Below are 19860 nucleotides of genomic sequence, written 5' to 3' on the forward strand. Positions count from 1 at the left end.
GAGTATTTCGCCTACGAGCTGCTCGCCGCCGGCGCGGTTCGCGTCGGGTTTACCCGTTATAATCTCTATCGCGAGTCGGAGTGGATGCGAATTCCCGACGAGGAAAGATCGGCTCTTCGGACTCGTCGGAGAGTGTCCGGCTAGCAGGAAACGCGCAAGCCCCGGGAGACGCGCGTGCAATTGTCGTTTGAGCTCCTCTCGTCTCAGCACGAGGATTAAAGTAATGTTGTATTTGAAAAAAGATATTCCTTTTTCCTCATTAAATGGGAGTACCCTGCGCTTCCGTACAATAACTCGCTTAATTTGTGCGAGTATTTTCGTATCTAACGAAGTTCACAAGATTGAGGTATATCTGAATGAAAGCCAGATATTATTTGTTTGATTTATGTTATTTTTGCATACGTTTCCAACAATATACGCACACCTTTTCTTTTATTTTGGTATAAAAATATGTTCATCTTTGGAAAATGCGCATAGAGAAGCGCGGATTAGCGTCTCTGATTAAGCCAGTGTCGCTTTCTGGTTCTTCGAGACATCCTCCACATAAGTATCATCCTTGGAGAACCTGGCGTAACTATGACGGCAAAACAACACGAACGTCACGAGCACGTCGTTTTAGTACACATTCGTTAGAAAATTAAATTCGAATTCTTTTCACATACGCATATCTACTTACACGTTGGTGTATTTCGACTTTTCCGCGGCGGACAAGGACGGCCTGATCGATTTGACGGAGTCCACGAGATGCTTCTGCACGACTTTGATGTCGGATGCGTCGATTTTGCCGTTCTATTATTGGTAAGCGAAAAAATTAACATAAAATATTTCGCATATAACACATATCAATATATACAGGGTAAGATAATAACTATTGCCATCTCGAATAGCTTCAAAAAATTCGATATTTTATTAACGATTACAGGCGATCATTGCAATTTCTGTCAGATCAATTTTCCCCTATACTACTCTTGTATCATATATATTTCGAGTGTATTCAAGGCAGTAATAGTTATTGTCTTAACCTGAATAAAAGGAAATATTATATTGAAATATGATAGGGCAATATTGTATCTTTTATGCATTCGAAACATGTAATTTATCATTCGCTATCTCGTTCGTCGCGCGGAGCGTTCGAAAAGATATTATTGAGTCCGTCCCGGCGCAACGCTGCAAAAGCTCAATGTTGCGTGTCGGCAGCGCCGATTAGAATTAATTATTGGATTTAAGCACGTCCACATTGCCACGGCAGAGACATCCCACGCTCCTATCCGCATAATCGCTTATCACGCCGAGGCGTCTCTATCTCGTCCTCTCCCTCTCCTTCTCTCTCTCCTCTCTCTTTCCGCGACGCGCTCTCCGGAAACTCGCTCGCTAATTAGACGCACAGTTTGGATACTCGCGTTCTTCCGGGAGGTAAGTGCCGCCGTGTAACTTCGTTTTCTCCGATGCGAATTAATTAATAGCTTCCCGTGAGACGCGTCGTGAGTCTCTCTTAAGAGACGCCCCTGCGACCTTAACGCGGGCCCGATTAAGCAATTCTGATTAATTAGACCAGACAGACGGAGCATGTGAGTGACCATTAAATTTCCCCCCTGTTCTTGCACTCATACGGAATAACTTAATTATATCTTAATAATAAAACACGGTGTGAATTGTTCACACACGGAGAAAATATTCTAGTAAAAATTATTACAAAACTTTGTAATGCCGGATAGTACCGGAGTTACGGCTAAAATTATTATGTGTATTGCAGCCTTTAGTGATGTGTACGATGAAATACGTCACTGAAGATTACGACACACATTATAATTTCATTATGGTTCGGTATTGCAAAATTTTGTAGTAATTTTTACTACAATATCTTCCGCGTGCACTTTTCATATTCTTCTGTTCGGTAGGAAGAATATTCAGAGCTTGCAAAAGCTCGTCGGATCTTTTGGTTACGTTAAGAAAAGTGTGCATATGTCATATTCAATTAAAGTATCTACCATCATCACCCACCACTTTCCGCCACCTTTCGGATAAAAGTTCGAACCTACGTCTGTAAAGTGACTCGTCCTTTCGATGAAACGAAAGCTAACGAAAGCAACGTCGGTCCGACAAACTTTTGCCTAAAATCCCGAATCAAACTAATGATTACGTTAACCATCGATTAATGACCCTGATCCAAGTTCACCGAGCGCAGAAAATATTCCCCCTCCGTCTCGTTGAGATAAAACAGCGCTTTTCCGCTCGACGTCAGCCGAGTTGAATCGATAGGTACAAATGAATATGTACGAGACACACTCGCGAATGTGCGGAGGATTAACGGCAAGCACGTCGAAGACGTTCGGGGGAGAGGGAGAGAAGAGAGAGGAGGGGGGNAACGAGCGCTGTAACTAACGGAATGGCTGCCTGGCTTTCGATCTTGCAGGACCGCTGCGGGCCCTAAACCGCGTATCATTATAACGCATAAGATAATAACCCCCTCGACGTTCAGCGAGGCGTGGGGTGGCCGGGGGGGGATGAAGCGGAGCGCCAAAGGGGGGGTGGGAGCGCTTGGTCGCTCGGCGCTCTCGGCACCGTGCGCTAATAAACCTGGTCTACGTTTCCTCGGTTATATCGCGGCACCTACAGCCCCTGCGGCCCCCTTCGATCCCCCTGCCTCCTCAGCCGCCCTCACCGCCCCCTATCCAGGCGCGCTCCCGTGTGTACACACCGTAGGGTGCACACCTAACGATATTATCGTCATTACGCACTATCTTACTTCGGAAGCTCCCCTACAAATGATTCTCGGGCGAGTCGCGCGAGAAGCGCTTTTCATTACGACGACGATACTCAGATACAACAACACAACAGCAACAACAGATTATTCTTGCTGCGGCGGCAGCAACGACAAAATGATGTGGCCATTAGCGACGCGATCTCCGTTTCGCACAAAAGTCCGAGTCAACGAGGTGGTTTGAGAGATCGATCGCGGGTCGGCAGGTGGAGGCCACCCTGCGAAGTCCCGCCGCTCGGGTTTATCGCGCCCCGACCGACCTCGTGTATGCCCGAATACTCGCACGTGCTTATTGCGAGGGACGTTAACGAATCATTTTCTTCGGGTTCATCGGTAGTGATCGCACCGATGCGACAAGCGACGATAACGTCAACTCGTTCCTTGTTTCTCCGGGTGTTTCCGAATTCGACGGTCGAGAGGCTTCTCCGGAGGCAATTGAGCGTTGGGAAGCGACGCATCTCCGACGCTCAAGTGTGCAAATTCTTCGCAAGATTCAATGACTGAATAATGTGTTGAGTTGATGCGAAAGTTCGTTACGTTTTTTAATCAATTCTTCCCTCAGTCTCGGGATTCTTACGAGCGCGGGACCTCTGGTAGAAATTGAACTTCGCAAGTGTCCAGCCACGAGATCATCAATTTGGATCTAATATCGCTATTAGATAGTAACGTAACGTTCATTTCTCCTAGTGATTAGACAACGACTATAAATAAGTTGGCCGATGATCGGACAAATGGAATTACAATAAAAATTTTTATGTCATAATTTTCAAATGCTATTAACGAATGTACAGTAGCTAGATTATATATTTTAAAATAGACAGCGCGCCATTTACACTCGCCATATTTGAAACGTAATGGCTAGATCACAAAGCCAATTCCACCATTTTAGCGGGTAATCAGCCAGCAACCAACTAATAACGAGCTGGAAAATTTATTGCGATAAAATTTATACGCGAGATTTCCGATGTCACTATATAGCTGGAATATTTTGTGTCCGATGGATCCTACCTATTGCGAAGTTTCGTCACACCGTGTCACTCTCTATTAACGAACAAACAAATAAATGCGTGGGAATGTATGAATGTGCGAATAAACTCACGGTCGAAGTCGCCACGGCGTTCTCGTACGCTGCCAATCTCGCCTGAATAATCGTCGCATTGATGTCAGCCCCTGTGAATCCATCGGAGAGCCGCGTCAATTCCTCCAAATCCAATTTCGCACTGTCTACGTTTTGGGAGTTGCACAGCGTCATGAAGATCTCTCTTCTTTCCTCCTGAAACAGGGAGACGAGCAATTCTGTCGAATGTGATTAATAAATAATTGATATAAAGTCCCGACGAGACTTAGAAAGATCGATCATCGAACGTGTAGGATTCACCTCGTTCGGTAAGGGACAATGCAAACACTTGTCGAGACGTCCCGGTCTTAGCAGGGCTGGGTCCAACATGTCGGGCCTTGAGGACGCAGCCACGATAGCCACCCCTTCGCGATCTTCAACTCCGTCGAGCTGCGTCAGCAACTGGTTCACCACCCGATCGGTCACCCCAGTGTTGTCGTGCCCACGTCTGATTGAACGTCGAAATGGATTTATCATTTTATTACTCGCACGAATAAGAATAAGATAAAATTGAAACTTGGCGCGATGGGCACTAAAGAGCACGTACAACGCAAGAATCGAAAACCAACTGCAATGTACGCAAATGACTTATGTCGATATTAAGGTGAAATATCAAGTAACAGATAAAAATAAATAAGTTTTGACATCGAGTATGCCACTTACCTGGGCGCAAGACTGTCGAACTCGTCGAAGAACAGAACGCACGGCTTAGCGCGACGGGCTCTAAATATATACGATGAAAGAGTGTAATATTTAAGAATGCTCGGATGAAAATATTAAGTTACGTAATTGAAACGTACAATGAGAACCGGCAAGTCAGAAATTCGGTTCGTCGTACCTTTCGAACACATTTCTCACGGATTCCTCGCTAACACCAATGTACTTCGACAGCAATTCTGGGCCCTGAAAGAAAATTCATTCCTAGGAAAAGCTCGCAGAGAAAATTCTTTAGGGACATACATGAAGATCCGATGCACATATTTTTGTTTTATTATCATCCAATGATAATGAAATTCATTATTTTCACTGACGTCATTGACGAAATTATTGAATATTCATCGATATGTATTATTAAATATTCATTATTATTAAATTAAATTCATCATAACGTTATTGGCGAAAGAGGAAGTTACCTTAATGCTGATCAGATTCACGCCGCATTCACTGGCTATCGCTTTCGCCAGCATCGTCTTGCCAGTGCCGGGCATCCCGTACAACAGGACGCCGCTCTGGAGCTTTATCGGGGCGTTCTTGAAGATCTCCGGATACTTGAGCGGCCAGTGCAGAATTTCCGTGAGGGAATTCTTCACGTCCGACAGTCCGCCGATGTCGGACCAAGAGTGACCGCCTTTCTTGTGCAGCTGCACGTCCTGCATGGAGATCGGCGTGAAATTCTCCAGCGCGACACTCATGTCCTCCTCCGTCACGATCACTCGCGATTCGGATTTCGCCGCCGCTTGAGGCAGACAGGGACGCTTTGTTGACTGATTGATCGTATCACTTATTGTATAATTGAGTAATTAGTTAAGCAATTGATCGTGTCACCAATTAAATAACGAATTGTAATATTAACATTAAAAATTTCATCAATGTTTATTTTTCTTTTCTCGTATGTACTTTTCTCGTATGTGTCACTTGTACTAATTTCTTTTGTTTCAATTAATTTTCTTTTTTTATATTCGAAACGTCTGTGGTATTCGTCGATATTTTTTTTAGAAATTAACACCCGCCAGTCTCGTTACCGTGACGCTTCCATGCGGCAAATATCGCCTTCTCCGACAGGTCGACGAGATCCTGAGGCATCCAGCCCTCAGTCTTGTTCCCATAGTGATCCCAGCCCATGTCCTCGGGCAATTTGTCCTTGAGTCTTGTTCGCAAAATATCGATTCTGTGCTCCTGATTAATCACGACGCGAATTAGCGATGCGTATGTTTCGTCGAACGAGCGTCATAATTTACGCGACAAATCTGCAAATTCGATCAGAAACGCACGGGAAATGTGCGGGAGCAATCGAATTTTACGATATTTCAACGATTTGTTTCGTCTAATAGCATGAAAAATATTAGAACGTCCTTCTGAAGTACCAAAGCGGACTTTCCCTACTAATTAGCGTGGACCGTGAATAACGATTTCGCCAATTAATATCGCGCGTGCTCCGCCTTCCCGAAATAATTTCTACTTAATACCTTGTTGAGATTGGGAATCGACAGGACAGTCCTAAAGAATTGCGTCCCCCTTGCCGGTCGTAATTTCAAACCGATCTTGTTTACGCTCATGCAAGTGGCGACGATCGAGATGTAATGGGACTTCTGGTATTGCGTGACAGTGTTGATCAGCATATCGGTGATTCTAAAATTGATACGAAGTCTCGTTTGATTACGGGGAATCCCGTGGAATGAAATGATCCTTGGTCGGGTCGGCAATTTTTTTTTTCTTGTGGGAAATATAATGCCTTTTTGCAGGTAACATCGACATAAACTAAAATGTGACTATTGTATTCTCTCCAAATATTTTGCGCATTTTGCTCTCGAGTCAACAATTATTACACAGTTAAATTAGCAGATTGATGAATATGTATCTAATCACCTGGAGGCGTTCGTCGCGTCTACCGTATTTTCCTCGTCGTTTAACGAGGCATTAGTGATGCACTCCAAATCATCCATAAACAATATAGACGGCTGATGATACACGCATTCGTTCATGGCCGACGCAAAGATCTTCTGCACTGTCTCGACTTTCTTGCCTAATTTATAATTAATAATGCGTCTGATGGATATCGCAAAATAACTGTCATAATATAACATTAAACTTTAAGTTGCACTTCTCCTTCAACCATTTACCAGTCTCTCTCCGGATGGTGTGCCGATTCAAATGGTAACGCAAATTTATATTAAATCAAGTGAATATTACTTGAATACAATTTTTATCTCTACATTCAAGTAATATTTACTTAATCCGAGTAAAGATCTACTAAGGAGAAATTGGAGGAATTATTCACTTGATCTAGCACTTTTTTCTGTGTAGAAACACAACACAGCCTCGGTGAGAAAACGGTGATAAAAGTCAAGATATTAATTTAACGCTAATAAGTGAAGATTAAGTGCGAGAGGAACCCATCGCGACGGCGATTACCTTTCAGCGATCTACAATCGATCACGCGCGTGTGCACGAAGCACGGCTCCTTGCGGCAACGATCGATCAGTATTTTGCAGACGGTCGTTTTGCCAGAGCCCAGGTCGCCGCAGATCAGGATATTTTCCCGATCGTAGAGGAAGTTCACCTTCGTGTCCGGTTTAATTCGCAAGCCCAGGCCGAGATCGAGCGCCTTTTCGCAACTGTCGAGAACGCTCTCCACACATCTGCAATTCGTTCGTGAAATATTCCGTGAAATTTCGCGCGACAGATTATAATCTCACGCGAAATCACCCAATTTGTGAATGAAGCTTCGACTTTTTTTTTTCTTTTACGGTATGACAGCGCATGAGGATTCGCAAGAGTAAATGTCTCATCTCTAAGCTTAGGGTGACTTTCAGCAAGTTTTAATTGATCTAATCGGCGATCTAAAATTACCGTCGGTCAAATATTATCCGCTCTATCTTGCGGACGAAGATAGGCATTATTAACTTCTCGATTATTATTGAACAAGTTTCAAAACTGGAAATTGGTGTCGGTAATTAGTATTATTATTTATCGACCAGTTTGATCCGAATTTGAAGAAAGTCACTCTTACACAATAAAAAATATTGCGTTAAATTTGACACATTTCACATACTTTAACACTTGCATATGTTGAATATCGATTCGACGGAAAATGTTGAGATAATATAAACACAATATGTCAAATTAACATACGGGTATGTGAAAAACTTGACAAAAATTTTAACAAGGACCAATTTTAACAAGCACAAAATGCCTTTTACCGGATTCCGACTCCATACGAGTGAATCTTTTAATCGATCAGAGCAAATTTGGCTTTACGACGATGAAACACATCGATTCGAGCGATTCATTGTTCAATTTCGAGCGAAGACATTCACTCGACAATTTGAAATGGAGAATTCGCTCTGTACGAGCGGCGAATCGCTCGAGATTCAGCGACCCGGCTTTTCGAGATTTCACTGCAACAAATATGAGAACAACAGAAACAGTGAAATTTCTCGATTCACCTCGTGGAAGTATTCCCCAGTTTCAAATCTTCCGAGCAGTGGGCCTCCAAGATCTCCGCGTTGGCGGAGTACAAGGCGGGCTGAACGCGTACATGCAGGCTCTCGATATCCTTGTCGTCCAGGAACGCGTAATCGCAATCCTCGGGCGACATCTGCACGACGTAGCGTCTGCCTTGGTCGAGCAAAATCGAGCGGGAATTGAGCAGCAACGGCTGGTCCCTCGAGTAGAGTTTCACGTAGCTTCGGAAATCCTGCACCGTCGTGCCCTCCGCGGCAAAGACGTCCAACGACGTCGGCTTCGGTCGTCTGCTCTCCTCGATTAGCTGCACGACCATCCTGCTTCCCGCTCCTATTTGCAGGCTGATCCTCAGACTGTCCGACGCGTAAGCACGCGAGTGAATCGAGTCCAAGTCGAAATAACCCGTGTCGGGAACATCGCCCCTTTCTAAGACGTCCTCGAGAACGTAAATCCGCGCGGTGAGCTCGTCGGAAACTTTGGAAAGAACGGACGAATCGCCGTCCCGCAAAAAATTCGTGCCGCTGTCGTTGACCCGCTGCCGTTCCTCCGGTACTTTCTTGACCTTACCTACAAGTAAGGCCATTCTTTGAACCCTCTGAGCCTTTTCGAATTCTATGAAGGTAATTGTGCTCATTGCTTCGTCCATTGATTCACTTGTGAGACAATTAGCTTTCCGCGCGGTGAGCGACGATTATCCGATACGGAGGTAAATCGAAACGTTAACTTCGAGTTCAATATTCTGTATCGTAACAATGTTATCTGCATTATTAAAGAAGTATACAAATTTCGACAAATCTTAGACCTACGTTAGAAACACCCAATGATTTATTCGCGCCCCAAGTATCTAGCCAGGTAAACAGTTAAATGTTTCCCAAATGGAAGAAGTCTCCCACCGAGAAACCAAAATTGCCCTTTTCCTCTTCGGTGCGATTTTTGAGGAAAAGAAGAAAAAAAAATCGAAATTTACACATTATTCTCCCGGTCGCCGACCTCGCGCTCTTCGGCAAACAGCGTCTCGGTATCAGAATGTGGCTGGGTGCTCTCAGTATCAAACCGGTGGGATTTATGGTGCTCGTGAACGGCAGAGGATACACGCGAAACACACGAGGCAGGCTTCTCTTGCGAAAGTCCTGCAGCAACGCGCAGTTCGACGCGTTATCGTCCGCATTGTGCTCCTTGGAAAAATAAGGTAAGATCCTGGCCAGAGCATTGCGCATTACGCCGGGCTGCTCGATAACGTCCGCGTTTTTCCTCGTTGCATCCGCATCGAGCACGTGCACCTCTGTGAACTGTTGCAGAAGCCCGTACGAAAATCTCGGTTCTAAATCCTCTATAAGAATCACACACAAAATATTTTTTTTAAATAACACCAAGGAAAGACTCGTCATCGAAGATCTTCTGTTTATCTATATTTTTTAGAATGTAATATTAAATGATAAATTGAAGGGGTGTATTTAATTATGAATCGGCAGCTATTTTTTTTTTTAATATTCTCCCTCCCGTCAAATTTATTTGACACAGTCGTTGCTCCAGATCCTTCGTTATAAAGAATTTTTGGAGAAACCGCACAGTTTTTCCCGATTATTTCTAGATTATTCGGATCACCCTGAATCGTCCATTTCCCATTTGTTCTCGGAAATTTCATCCTCTGCTTTCAGCACTTCGATTCCAGCCAAAACGCAGGAATTAAATATTTCCGATAAATTAAACTACAATTATTTCGATATACATATATAACAATCCACTCATATTCGAATAACTTAATTTATCAGAATCCAATTTCCACTCGAACTTTTGGGATTCGCTCGACTTTTAATTTTCATTTATCGACGCCTCCTCGGTAACGAAAGTATCAAAATCGGATCTGATATTTGCAATCGGGAATAACACGATTCTTTGAAGGTTCTGTTGCTTTTAATTTAACGCAACGCAAAGGAAACAACTTGCCTACGACAAAAGTTACGGAGGAGAATTTTGAGACCCAGGCCACGATCGGCTGCCGTTTCGCGACGACTCTCACTTGACTCAAGAGACTCGACTGCACCTTTTCCATTTGCAATTCCTACAGTCGAGTACAAAAATTCGATTAAGCGATACGACGATTAATTGACCAACGCGCAATAGAGAATTTCGTACCAGAAGCTCACGATCGTTCATCGTGAGGGGAACGACATTAATACTGCTCAACGAGGAGACTTGTTTTACAGTGGACACAAACACCTCGTCCCCTTCTTGTATGTTCAGGCTTCTCGCAAAAATCGCTCCGATGCCTAACGTGCCGTTCGAAATAACGTTGGACGTAAGAAAAGAGAAGTAATACACACTCGTGTCGCGCGTTACTTCGATCACATTTTCCTGCAATTAAAAATCGTCGTATTATCGGTCGAGATTTCGACAGTCGCTAGCGATAATAATGAATCATATTTCGTGATCAATTTTCTCAGAAATTTTCGATTTTACCACTCTCACCATGCCATCCTTCACCCTACCTAACTCTAAGATTTTAATACGAAACAATTGCGTCTCTTAATCACGGAAATAAGCTAACGATCTCTCCAGCGCCATCTAGCGGCTTTGTAAAGAACCCGTTAGAGAGACGAGGTTTGAGTCTTGGCTAAATGACCCGCAACATTGTGACCCGTTATTTGCGTTAGTTCCATCATTTTTCATTCGCAAATTTTACTATTTAACGGTCGACTAATACACTTTAATAATAAGCGGAATGAAAATGAACGCCTTAGTGTACGCATTTCTCGCACTAGAATAGTGAATTCGGCAAAAACGAATAATATACGACGAAAAACAATCGAATATCGACTCGTAACGTCGATTATTGCCCGTCCCTGCAGATGGCGTTTCGCGACTGACACGCGACGACGACGCGACGTGTGATATTTGCGATAAAGGATCGTGGAATCGTGTAAGAGACAACACTGACCTCAGTTGCCATACGGCGCGTCCAGTGATTCGAGAGACCGGTGAAACAGTTGTTCGCCTTGATATACTGCACAATCAAACGTTCGTGTTCCATCTCGTTGCGAGCGGCCGTGAACTGACGAAACACAACGAGGCTCGTGCGACCACGCTCTTTTCCTAGGGGAAACTGTTGAACTTTGCTACTAGGTAGTTGCATGCAATTGCCATTGCACATATGCGTACATGTAACAATGTTAAAACGAAGGATGATGTCTAATATATAATACATTTCTTAAACGAAGTTATTACAATACACATTTTTCTAAGATACAATATAATTCACAATAAATAGTGGACAATTGTTATGTTTTTATTTATTATGTTAATCACAAGGTTCGATTATAAATACCGCCTTAATAGCGACCTCGACTGGATGCACCCGTGCACATTATTACCGATATTTATAGTCGGATCTTATATTTAAGACAGTCTTAAGTTCACCTTCAGATGCATCGTAGCCAATGAAATGAGCCGTGGAGTATCTGAAGGTAAAGATAGATGGCTCAAACAAGATCTGATTTACCGTCTTTTGAAGTAGTTCGAATTCAGCGCCCGTACAACCCGCAACATGGCTGATCGTCACGTGATCGATGGCCGCTGACATCGAAAGGAAGGCGACAGCTAGCGTCGCAACCGTATGCAGTTAAACTTTATCCATAGTGCGATACTGGGAACGTTGCTCATGCGAACAGCGCGTGATACGCGCGTCCTTTCCGCCGACATCTCGCAACGACCAATCGGCGCGCGCTAACTCCATAACTGTGAGTTTGAATGACATCAACTGGCGCTTGGCTACAGTTTGTGCGCAAACGAGGGATGTAGTCCGCTGCGTACCAAGCGTGTGACTGAATGCCGGGTAATGCGGAGCACACGAGACTGGATGTTTTCCTAAGTAAATTACCGCAGCCTCCTCCACGAAGAAACGCTCGCAGGTAAGAATTTGTATAATTCAAGTCATGTTCACAGAGTACGCGAGAGTCCAACGTATACGTTGATCCTTCCCATCCATCATCGTAATGGCCGTTGCTGTTTGACGGTTTTCCTCACATCGCCCTGTACCAGCGTGAACCGGTGCGAGTGAGATCGTTCGCTAAATTAATACGATTGCAGCACGTCTCGAGAGGATTCCGGAGAGAAAGAAGCAGCCTGTCGAGCGGACTGGAAACAGTTGGCCGCACTGGACCGAGGAACCTCGCCGAGGAACTCCCGCGTTTTTTCTCGCGCGACGTCAAAAATGCAAGTTTCTTACGCTTCCGAGTGCACCCGGTGATAAGAATTTGACGCAGGGATTGGCACGGATCTCCGCACACATTGACAGAGATTCAACCTCCGATTCTTCTTTATTCGGACGACGAGCCTGGCGATTTTTCCAAGGTAAAGGGCGATTTTTTCAGAATATGTAAAGATGTAACGATGTTTACATCTGTTAATTAATTAACTCTACGATATTAATATTGATTAAATTGTTATTAGACTTCCATTTGTTATATCTTTGTGCTTTTTCAATTAAGAAATGAGTCTAATGATTGGTTTCTTGAGAATGAACGAGAATCTGTCAACTTTGTCGAAATGTGTAGTTGTAGATTCTTGTTTAAATCTGACTTTGTTGCACTCAATCGGAGCGAGTCCTTTGTCGAGCCAAGTCACTGTCATTGTTCATGATCTTCCGCAAACTTCCCCGACGATATTCGCGCGTCTCTATCGTAAAACATGGCTGATTGATGTTCGAAAAAGATAGAAAACTAAACCAAATATTTTGAACACCGGTATACCGTTGTGTCATAAATAAATTACCCGATTTTGAAAAACATTAAAATCGGTAGAAATAAAATTATCGGGCGAGTCGCTGTTTTGTTGTAATTGAAAATAATACTTATTAATAATAATAAATAGAAAACCTGAACACAAGGGACAACCTGAGTTATACCGTATCAAAGTTGCTTTGTACACAACAATGGCGCCTCCGAGAGTGATGCTCAAGCAGAACAGAGGGCAGAATACCGCTGTTGTAAGAAAAGGAGTGACAACAAGAAGTCAAAATCAAAATTCCTTATTGAACAATGTGTTAAACAAACAGAACATCATAGGTCGAGAAACTCGCGCTAAGCGAAAAGCAGAAGCTTCGCCAGCTAAAGACAAAATGACAAAGAGAACTGCTTTCGCCAATATTACTAATGTGAGTATATGTGATACTCACAATTATTATGCCAGACATTACCGTATTCATTATCATACTTGATTATATATCGCTATATTTTATCATTTACTCTTGATTCTGTACAGTTTATTATATTTTATCATCTTGGTTTTAAAGGCTATCGGAAAGACACTGGGAGAACAGAATCGTTTACAAAACAAAGTAGCACCTCAAACGATCAAAACGAACATAGAAAATAATGCGGAAAAGCGTGTAGCAAAAGCTACTATCATATTGAAAGCGATACAACCACCACCACCACCACTTGCTGTCAGGCCCATTAATAAAAAAGGAGATGTGATTAACGATGAAAATAATCCGAACGTCCCACCGAAAATTGTAAATATCAGATCAAGTTTAGATTTGGAGAAATCAGGTGAGAATTCGTTGTACGTCAGCGCGTTAGAGGATGTGACGGAAAACGTGAAAAATGGCCTCATGTTTACCAAGGTGAGTGAAATACTATTTTTAGTATGTTACAGTGTACTTCATTCGAGGAAAAAGAATAAACGTAATTGGCACTTCCTGCCAATTTGATATTAATTTATCCGGAAAGTAACCCAAAAAAATGCAACGGTTGGAATCCGCCGAAATACTTCGAATGTTTTATATCAAAGCTCGTGAAGTTTCAAAAAATATTCACTGTGTTATTTATAAGAATCTGAAGATTGAGCAGTGCGACACTCTCATTAATGCATCTGACCGCTAAATTACCTTTGCGCAAAATTTCGGTTTCGTGTTAGTAAACAATAAGTTTTCTGTTGTACCTGTTATCTGTAAAACCGGTTTGAACAAATTTACAGTTTCACGAGTGCGAGAAAGAAGTAAAAGTAGAAGCAGCAGAAGTGGTAGCCCCGATTGAAAGGCACGAAGACAACAACGAGGAGAAGGTGTTACCAGCCGTCACTCTGACGGACGACATTCCCGAGAACTTGCTGCCCGACGGTGTTCTGTGGGACTTCGACGCCGAAAACTGGCTAGATCCTTTGCAAGTGTCGAATTACGCGAGTGACATCTTCCAATATCTGAGGGAACGGGAAAACAAGTTTCGCATTGTCGAATATATGGAGAGGCAAGTGTGTCTCTCAGGATGGATGCGTGCTATGTTGGTCGACTGGATGGTCGAGGTGCAAGAGTCGTTCGAGCTCAATCACGAGACCTTGTATTTGGCTGTAAAACTGGTCGACCTGTATTTGTCGCAAATGACAGTCGGCAAGGAGACCCTGCAGTTGTTGGGTGCCGCGAGTTTGTTCATAGCGAGCAAATACGACGTAAGTTCCGGCGAATTTCATCTCTACCGGAACTTCCTCGAAGTCATCTGACAAAATCGTCTTCTAAATCCCGTACAATATGAGTCGAATAAGAACTTGTTCTCGACTTCGGTTGCAGGAAAGAATACCACCGATGATAGAGGATTTCTTGTATATATGTGACGGCGCGTATTCGCAGAGGATGATCATCAAGATGGAGATGAATATCCTGAAAGTAGTGAATTTTGACTTGGGAATACCTCTCTCTTACAGGTTCCTGCGACGTTATGCTAGGGTGAGTGACGGTTCCCTTCATTTGTCACATCCCTTTGCCTTCGAATATGCTTTATACGATCTTTTCACCTACAACATGATTTATTTTAAGTGGCGCGAAAGGCACTTTCCGCGCTGCCGAAAGCCGTGGTAACGCTTAAATTTCAGAAAAACAACGTCTGAAGCGTCAAAAAACATTTTTTGTTAGAAATTACAATTTATAATTACAAGTTACAATTTAGTGCTTAGAGCAAAAAGTTAAAGACAGGGTTAGATAGTAACTTGTTAATTCAATTAAAAGCTACGTTAACACTTTGCCGGCCGCTATCGCGTGACGTTTCTTCGCCAACTGTTATCGGCCGCTGTCACGTACACGTGACTTCTTTTCGCCAGTGGTGATGCTTCATTCCGATGTTTGCATAAGTACACATATTGATGCAGAGCAACAATGATGAATAAGTCACGTGTACGTGACAGCGGCCGGCAAAGTGTTGAAAGGTTAAAAACTTTTGACTTAGTTAACTATTAGTGGAATTAACTTATTTAAATTTAAACAGGATAACTTTTAAACTTAGTTACATTTTATATGCTTATTTTTTTTAATTAAGCTAAAGTATTTTTTCATGTATATTGGTTTTATATAATTAAACGTTTCACTTGATTTTTAACTTTAACGGACCCAATTTCATTCTAACTTAGCTCTTAATTAGATCAGTATATTATTCATGTAACTTTCAACATAAAATTGGTTAATTTATAGCGATCAATTGTTAATTTAACTTAAAAAAAAAGGTATTAACTTACCCAACCCTGGTTAAAGATTTATTTGAAATGTTTTTCTCTTTGGAAAATGTTTGGTTCAAGAACAAAATAAATGTGTCACTTAAAATTAATCACTCTGGTGCATTTTAATTTAATGAAAGTTTGTGCAGTGCATTAGCCGTTATTATTTTTCCGAAAACAGTGTGCTAAAGTGTCAATGCCCACGTTAACTTTGGCCCGATACATATTGGAGTACTCACTGATGGATTACACGACGATAACGTTCAGCGATAGCAAAATGGCCGCGGCTGCGCTCTTGTTAGCGTTGCAGATGAAAGATCTGGGCGGATGGACCGCGACGTTACAGTACTACAGTGGTTACACGTTGGAAGACATCAGGAGTATCTGCATCACTTTGAATGAAGGCATGCACAAGAAGCATAAGGAAGCTTTAATGACCGTGCGCAACAAGTATAGTCATAAGTAAGTATCGATATGCCTTCCTTCTTCCTCCGAGTGTCAATTGGGAATATTGATCTTTCTCGATAACGTTGCCTGCGAGTGACCGTTGTTAAACGCATCTTTCTCGCATTGCAGGATCTTCTTCGAAGTAGCAAAACTTCCCCTAAAAGACAAATTGGATATATAGATGATGCTTAAGATAGTATAATAAATGTATACAGACAGATGGCTCTGATATTTTGATGCCCAATATTCGATTATGAAGTCATACCAATTATTGTTGGTCGATTTTGGTGAGAATTATATCTACAGAATAGTTCTTAGCGCGCTGAGAAAGTAGGAACATTAAATTGTATCGCGCGTAGGACGAAAGTTTGTGTTACGTGACCAATTTCGTGCGAATCTCGAGGAGCCTCAGCAGGAGCCTGCATCCATTTTTTTTTCTACTCACCTCCCTGTATCCTTTTTATTATTATTATTTATATTTAACAGTAACATCTATCTCGTTTTACAATCGCAGTATTTGTAAGCTAATTTACTTTTTATTCTTACTTTTTTCTTTTTGTTAAAATTTATTTTAGCGCCATGCTTTTACACTCCGCGAAGTAAGTCCCGAGTCCCAAACTTGATTCCGGGTTTCTTTTCACATGACACAACTGCGATCTGTCTATCACGACTGACAGTATTTCTGGAGTTAATGGGGGGAAAAAAAAAAAGAAAGAAAATTCTATTTATCGCCGATTAAATTGATAGTACAAACGCGATTACGCACAGACGAATGATGAAGCAGTAAACTTGTACTCGAAATTCCGAAAATAGAGAGTGTGGCGCATTGTTACGTGTATCATTGTTGTACCTTATATCTAGACTGATAATCAAAACTCGTGTTACCGGTGTGGAAATTTGCACAACATGTAGCAGTTGCACGCGCGTATGATGAATTCAGATTTTTGCGAGGTACGATACTGACTGTGTGATTCAACCGAAGGACACTGTGCCTTGTAACATGAAAGATAGATACATTCAGTAAGGTAACATTAGCTATATATATAATGACAGATTGGCCGGAGGCGATCTAAGCTATGTTTTTACATTTGGCGAAATATATATATATATATACATATAAGATATCCCTTTCCGCGTTGAAGATGAAATTATGGTTGCCCCCGGTTTGTGTGACTGTTCGAAGCGACAGATATCGATATTCACGCTTCTACAGTAACAGTGTTTTACACAAAAGGTGTAACTGTAAACGTGGACACTTCGTAAACTGTTTTATCAGAATGATAAATCTAATCGACAGTTTCGAAAAGTAAAGGGAAGAAGATTTTGACAGATGACGTGCTAGAAATTCTGTGTGGTTATAACGAAGAAGAAAAGGTTTAATATAGTATAAATAAATCCTCCGTTTCGAGACAGAACTTATATAATTGTGTGGCTCAACAGTCTTTCCCGAATGAAAAGGAAAACATTCGAAGAATTATCAATAGAAAGCGAAAAAAAAGACGAACCTGTGATATCGACATTCGCCTATTGTGTATAATGTAACAAAATTGGAATGACAAGTGTGTGTGTATGTGCGCGTGTGTGTGTATGTGTGTATGTGTGCCAAGTTTCATTATCTGCAGGGTGGTCACGAAGTTCCATTACTCCTAATGTGTAATTGAAAGGCTCAGTATAAGGATGGAGCGATTTTACGCGTCAGATTCACCTCTGATATGATTTTGCATTTTAAATGTCGATCATTATAAAATTACTATAAAATTATGGATTGGCCTCTTATTCTTGCTGAATCCATCAATTAGCATGTTGGAGCCCCTGCGGTATATAATTCACTTATAGCTATTCAAAAAACGGGAGAAAAAGTATTAAAAAAAAAATTAAAAAAATTGTAAGAAACACATAAAAATAAGAATCTCACGCATAACAGATTAATATATAGCCGTCATAATTTTCGTAATAATGGAAAATAATATTACCACCGAGCTCTGCGACGTTGGGGCATTTGTATTATTTATTGATCATGAATAAACGCAACAACGAAGAATATAAGGGATATATTTGTGAAAATAGTTAATTGTAAATGAGGGGGAGTAAAGGAATTTTAAGGCCGCCCGTACAAATCACTGCGACACTCGTGTACAGTATTTATATGAAAGTCCCTTCAGTAAGAATATCGTGACCATAGTAAGGATGTTCGGACGAACCTTAGATTTCTAGTTACCTCTCAAAGACAGATATAGGCGAAGTACTATACATACGCACGATCGGCTCACACCTGTACGTATTACGTAAGTAGAGTATAAAATATTACTTCTGGCGCACTCGGGATTGGGAGATAAAAAAAGAAACATGTCAAAACACCTCAAGAAACGAGGTTTTATACTCTAAAAACGTCCAAGAACACTATCTGCCACCATGAAAATTATCATCGAGATTTCGAGCGACATTGAAAGATTTAAAAAAAAAAGGCAGAATAAAACTAACAAAAACCAGGTTCAAAACTTTTAAAAATAACAAAAAAAAGACGATGAAACGTTAAAAAATGGGCCCACATTTTCTAGCGCACCCATGATCGGGATCGGGGGATTAAAAGAAAGAAACACGAGAATCAAATAAGAAACACCTTAGAAATCAAATCAAAGTCCTCACAGCGGAAGGTGGGCTATGGTAAAGGCGCGCAGCCTCTCGCGCCGCGAACACTCGGGCTTGTTGCTGCCGCCGCCGCGTTTGCAGTCCACGTGGAAGACAGGCGCCGCACTTTTCACATCGTTGAGCGTAGCAGGCTGATGCATCTACATTCTTTCTGAATTTGTGTAGTTAAGTTCATTAACTTTTTATATTATTATCAAGGTTATAACCTTTTTTATTTTCAAATTTTCTACAGGGTGGCCATAGAGTTTCGTTACATGGGAATGCACGTAGTGCGTTTTCTATTTCGAGGTCTTCGTCGTCATGTGTGCAGCATTGTTTCTTGATTATGAGAAGCTATATAAGTCTTCTAGCGTATCAGGATCTGGTGACACACTAGATAATGACTCAGATCGCTCTGTAAACTCAGCTTCTTCTGGTAAGAAGGTTAGCTAAACGCCTTAAGATGGGGGATCGCATAAAAAATGCAAAAGCTGGCTCGTCGCTGGCACAGCACATGGGAATTATCTGAATTGATAACACTTTGACAGAAGAGGAGAAAGGGTGCGCCAGAAAAAGTATAGTAAATATTTTTACCTCTAAATAGTGATTGGGAGACAATTGTTTTCTTAGGTTTCCTGCGATTTTTTAGATGGTTTCGCTTGATTTCGATGATTTTGATATGTTTTTTTTTTAACTCCCGATCCCGGATGCGCTAGAAGTAACATTTTATACTCTACTTACGTACGCCGTCAAATTAGGACAAATTTCCACGGTGAATTTCTGTAACGAAGAACGCGAGCGCGGTCTTGAATAAGACATCTAAAGTTAAGTTTTCTCCCTTTGTAGTATACATATAATCGATAACATAATCGATAATATATTTTTCTACTGTCAGTGTATCATGGTGCGTTTTTACCTCGAGATAAATAGAAATCATCTCTCCGACAAAATGTCATCTCGGCCAGATGCTTCTCATGACATTAGGACGTCGTGAAGACGTTTTTTTTTTTTTTTAGATATACGTGTTGCTTGGGTCCCGATGGGGTTAGTATCGAACAACAAAGAATTGACTGCACAGTCGGTGTGAAATAAAAGACAATCATACTCGTGATAACAAACGTTCTTGCAAGGGGTTTAAAGTAATCCAGCAGTTTGAACAAAACAGAGTGAAATTCTCTCTTTACTTCCTCCTCGAATACTCGTGCCTTCCATCACGAAAATGATGGCGACTCTATATTAATCT

At 41.8% G+C, this 19860-nt stretch overlaps 2 protein-coding genes across 5 annotated transcripts; one reads left to right on the forward strand and one right to left on the reverse strand.

The window, feature by feature from the left end:
- Window positions 1-376: 376 nt before the first annotated feature.
- Window positions 377-11321, reverse strand: LOC106748102 (peroxisome biogenesis factor 1). 3 transcript variants are annotated; one of them, XM_014626313.1, is made up of 16 exons: window positions 11002-11321; window positions 10200-10418; window positions 10011-10125; window positions 9031-9393; window positions 8045-8630; window positions 7011-7237; window positions 6465-6621; window positions 6065-6227; window positions 5621-5774; window positions 5012-5334; window positions 4717-4781; window positions 4542-4601; window positions 4140-4326; window positions 3861-4034; window positions 677-789; window positions 377-574 (listed from the first exon to the last, which is right to left on the reverse strand). In XM_014626313.1, exons 1-16 carry the CDS (start codon window positions 11266-11268, stop codon window positions 502-504), a joined length of 3246 nt encoding a protein of 1081 aa, XP_014481799.1. In that variant the 5' UTR covers window positions 11269-11321; the 3' UTR covers window positions 377-501. The 3 variants fall into 3 exon arrangements, 2 of the variants coding, with proteins under 2 accessions (XP_014481799.1, XP_014481800.1); XM_014626314.1 differs by lacking the exon at window positions 11002-11321 and adding an exon at window positions 10524-10625; XR_001374718.1 differs by lacking the exons at window positions 377-574; window positions 677-789; window positions 3861-4034 and having other exon boundaries at window positions 4295-4326; window positions 4679-4781.
- On the forward strand, window positions 11098-17111 carry LOC106748104 (G2/mitotic-specific cyclin-B3). Of its 2 annotated transcripts, none has more exons than XM_014626318.1 (9): window positions 11098-11186; window positions 11578-11971; window positions 12150-12413; window positions 12933-13215; window positions 13354-13686; window positions 14040-14507; window positions 14626-14781; window positions 15724-16004; window positions 16119-17111. In XM_014626318.1, exons 4-9 carry the CDS (start codon window positions 12994-12996, stop codon window positions 16168-16170), a joined length of 1512 nt encoding a protein of 503 aa, XP_014481804.1. In that variant the 5' UTR covers window positions 11098-11186; window positions 11578-11971; window positions 12150-12413; window positions 12933-12993; the 3' UTR covers window positions 16171-17111. The 2 variants fall into 2 exon arrangements, with proteins under 2 accessions (XP_014481804.1, XP_014481803.1); XM_014626317.1 differs by having other exon boundaries at window positions 11102-11186; window positions 11575-11971.
- The last annotated feature ends 2749 nt before the right edge of the window (window positions 17112-19860 follow it).

The sequence above is a fragment of the Dinoponera quadriceps genome, unplaced genomic scaffold (genome assembly GCF_001313825.1).
Source record: "Dinoponera quadriceps isolate SergipeBrazil2010 unplaced genomic scaffold, ASM131382v1 scaffold2420, whole genome shotgun sequence".
Lineage (NCBI taxonomy): Eukaryota > Metazoa > Arthropoda > Insecta > Hymenoptera > Formicidae > Dinoponera > Dinoponera quadriceps.

What these genes read in the sequence shown, in the direction of transcription:
- LOC106748102 (XM_014626313.1), bottom strand. Translation starts at nt 11,268, where the DNA reads ATGTATTATATATTAGACATCATCCTTCGTTTTAACATTGTTACATGT. An exon ending in TGCCGCATGGAAGCGTCACG is followed by an intron (nt 5,335 to 5,620) that starts GTAACGAGACTG and finishes GTCTGCCTCAAG; the next exon opens with CGGCGGCGAAATCCGAATCG. An exon ending in ACGCCGTGGCGACTTCGACC is followed by an intron (nt 790 to 3,860) that starts GTGAGTTTATTC and finishes TACCAATAATAG; the next exon opens with AACGGCAAAATCGACGCATC.
- LOC106748104 (XM_014626318.1), top strand. Translation starts at nt 12,994, where the DNA reads ATGGCGCCTCCGAGAGTGATGCTCAAGCAGAACAGAGGGCAGAATACC. An exon ending in ATGGCCTCATGTTTACCAAG is followed by an intron (nt 13,687 to 14,039) that starts GTGAGTGAAATA and finishes ACAAATTTACAG; the next exon opens with TTTCACGAGTGCGAGAAAGA. An exon ending in TCATAGCGAGCAAATACGAC is followed by an intron (nt 14,508 to 14,625) that starts GTAAGTTCCGGC and finishes CTTCGGTTGCAG; the next exon opens with GAAAGAATACCACCGATGAT.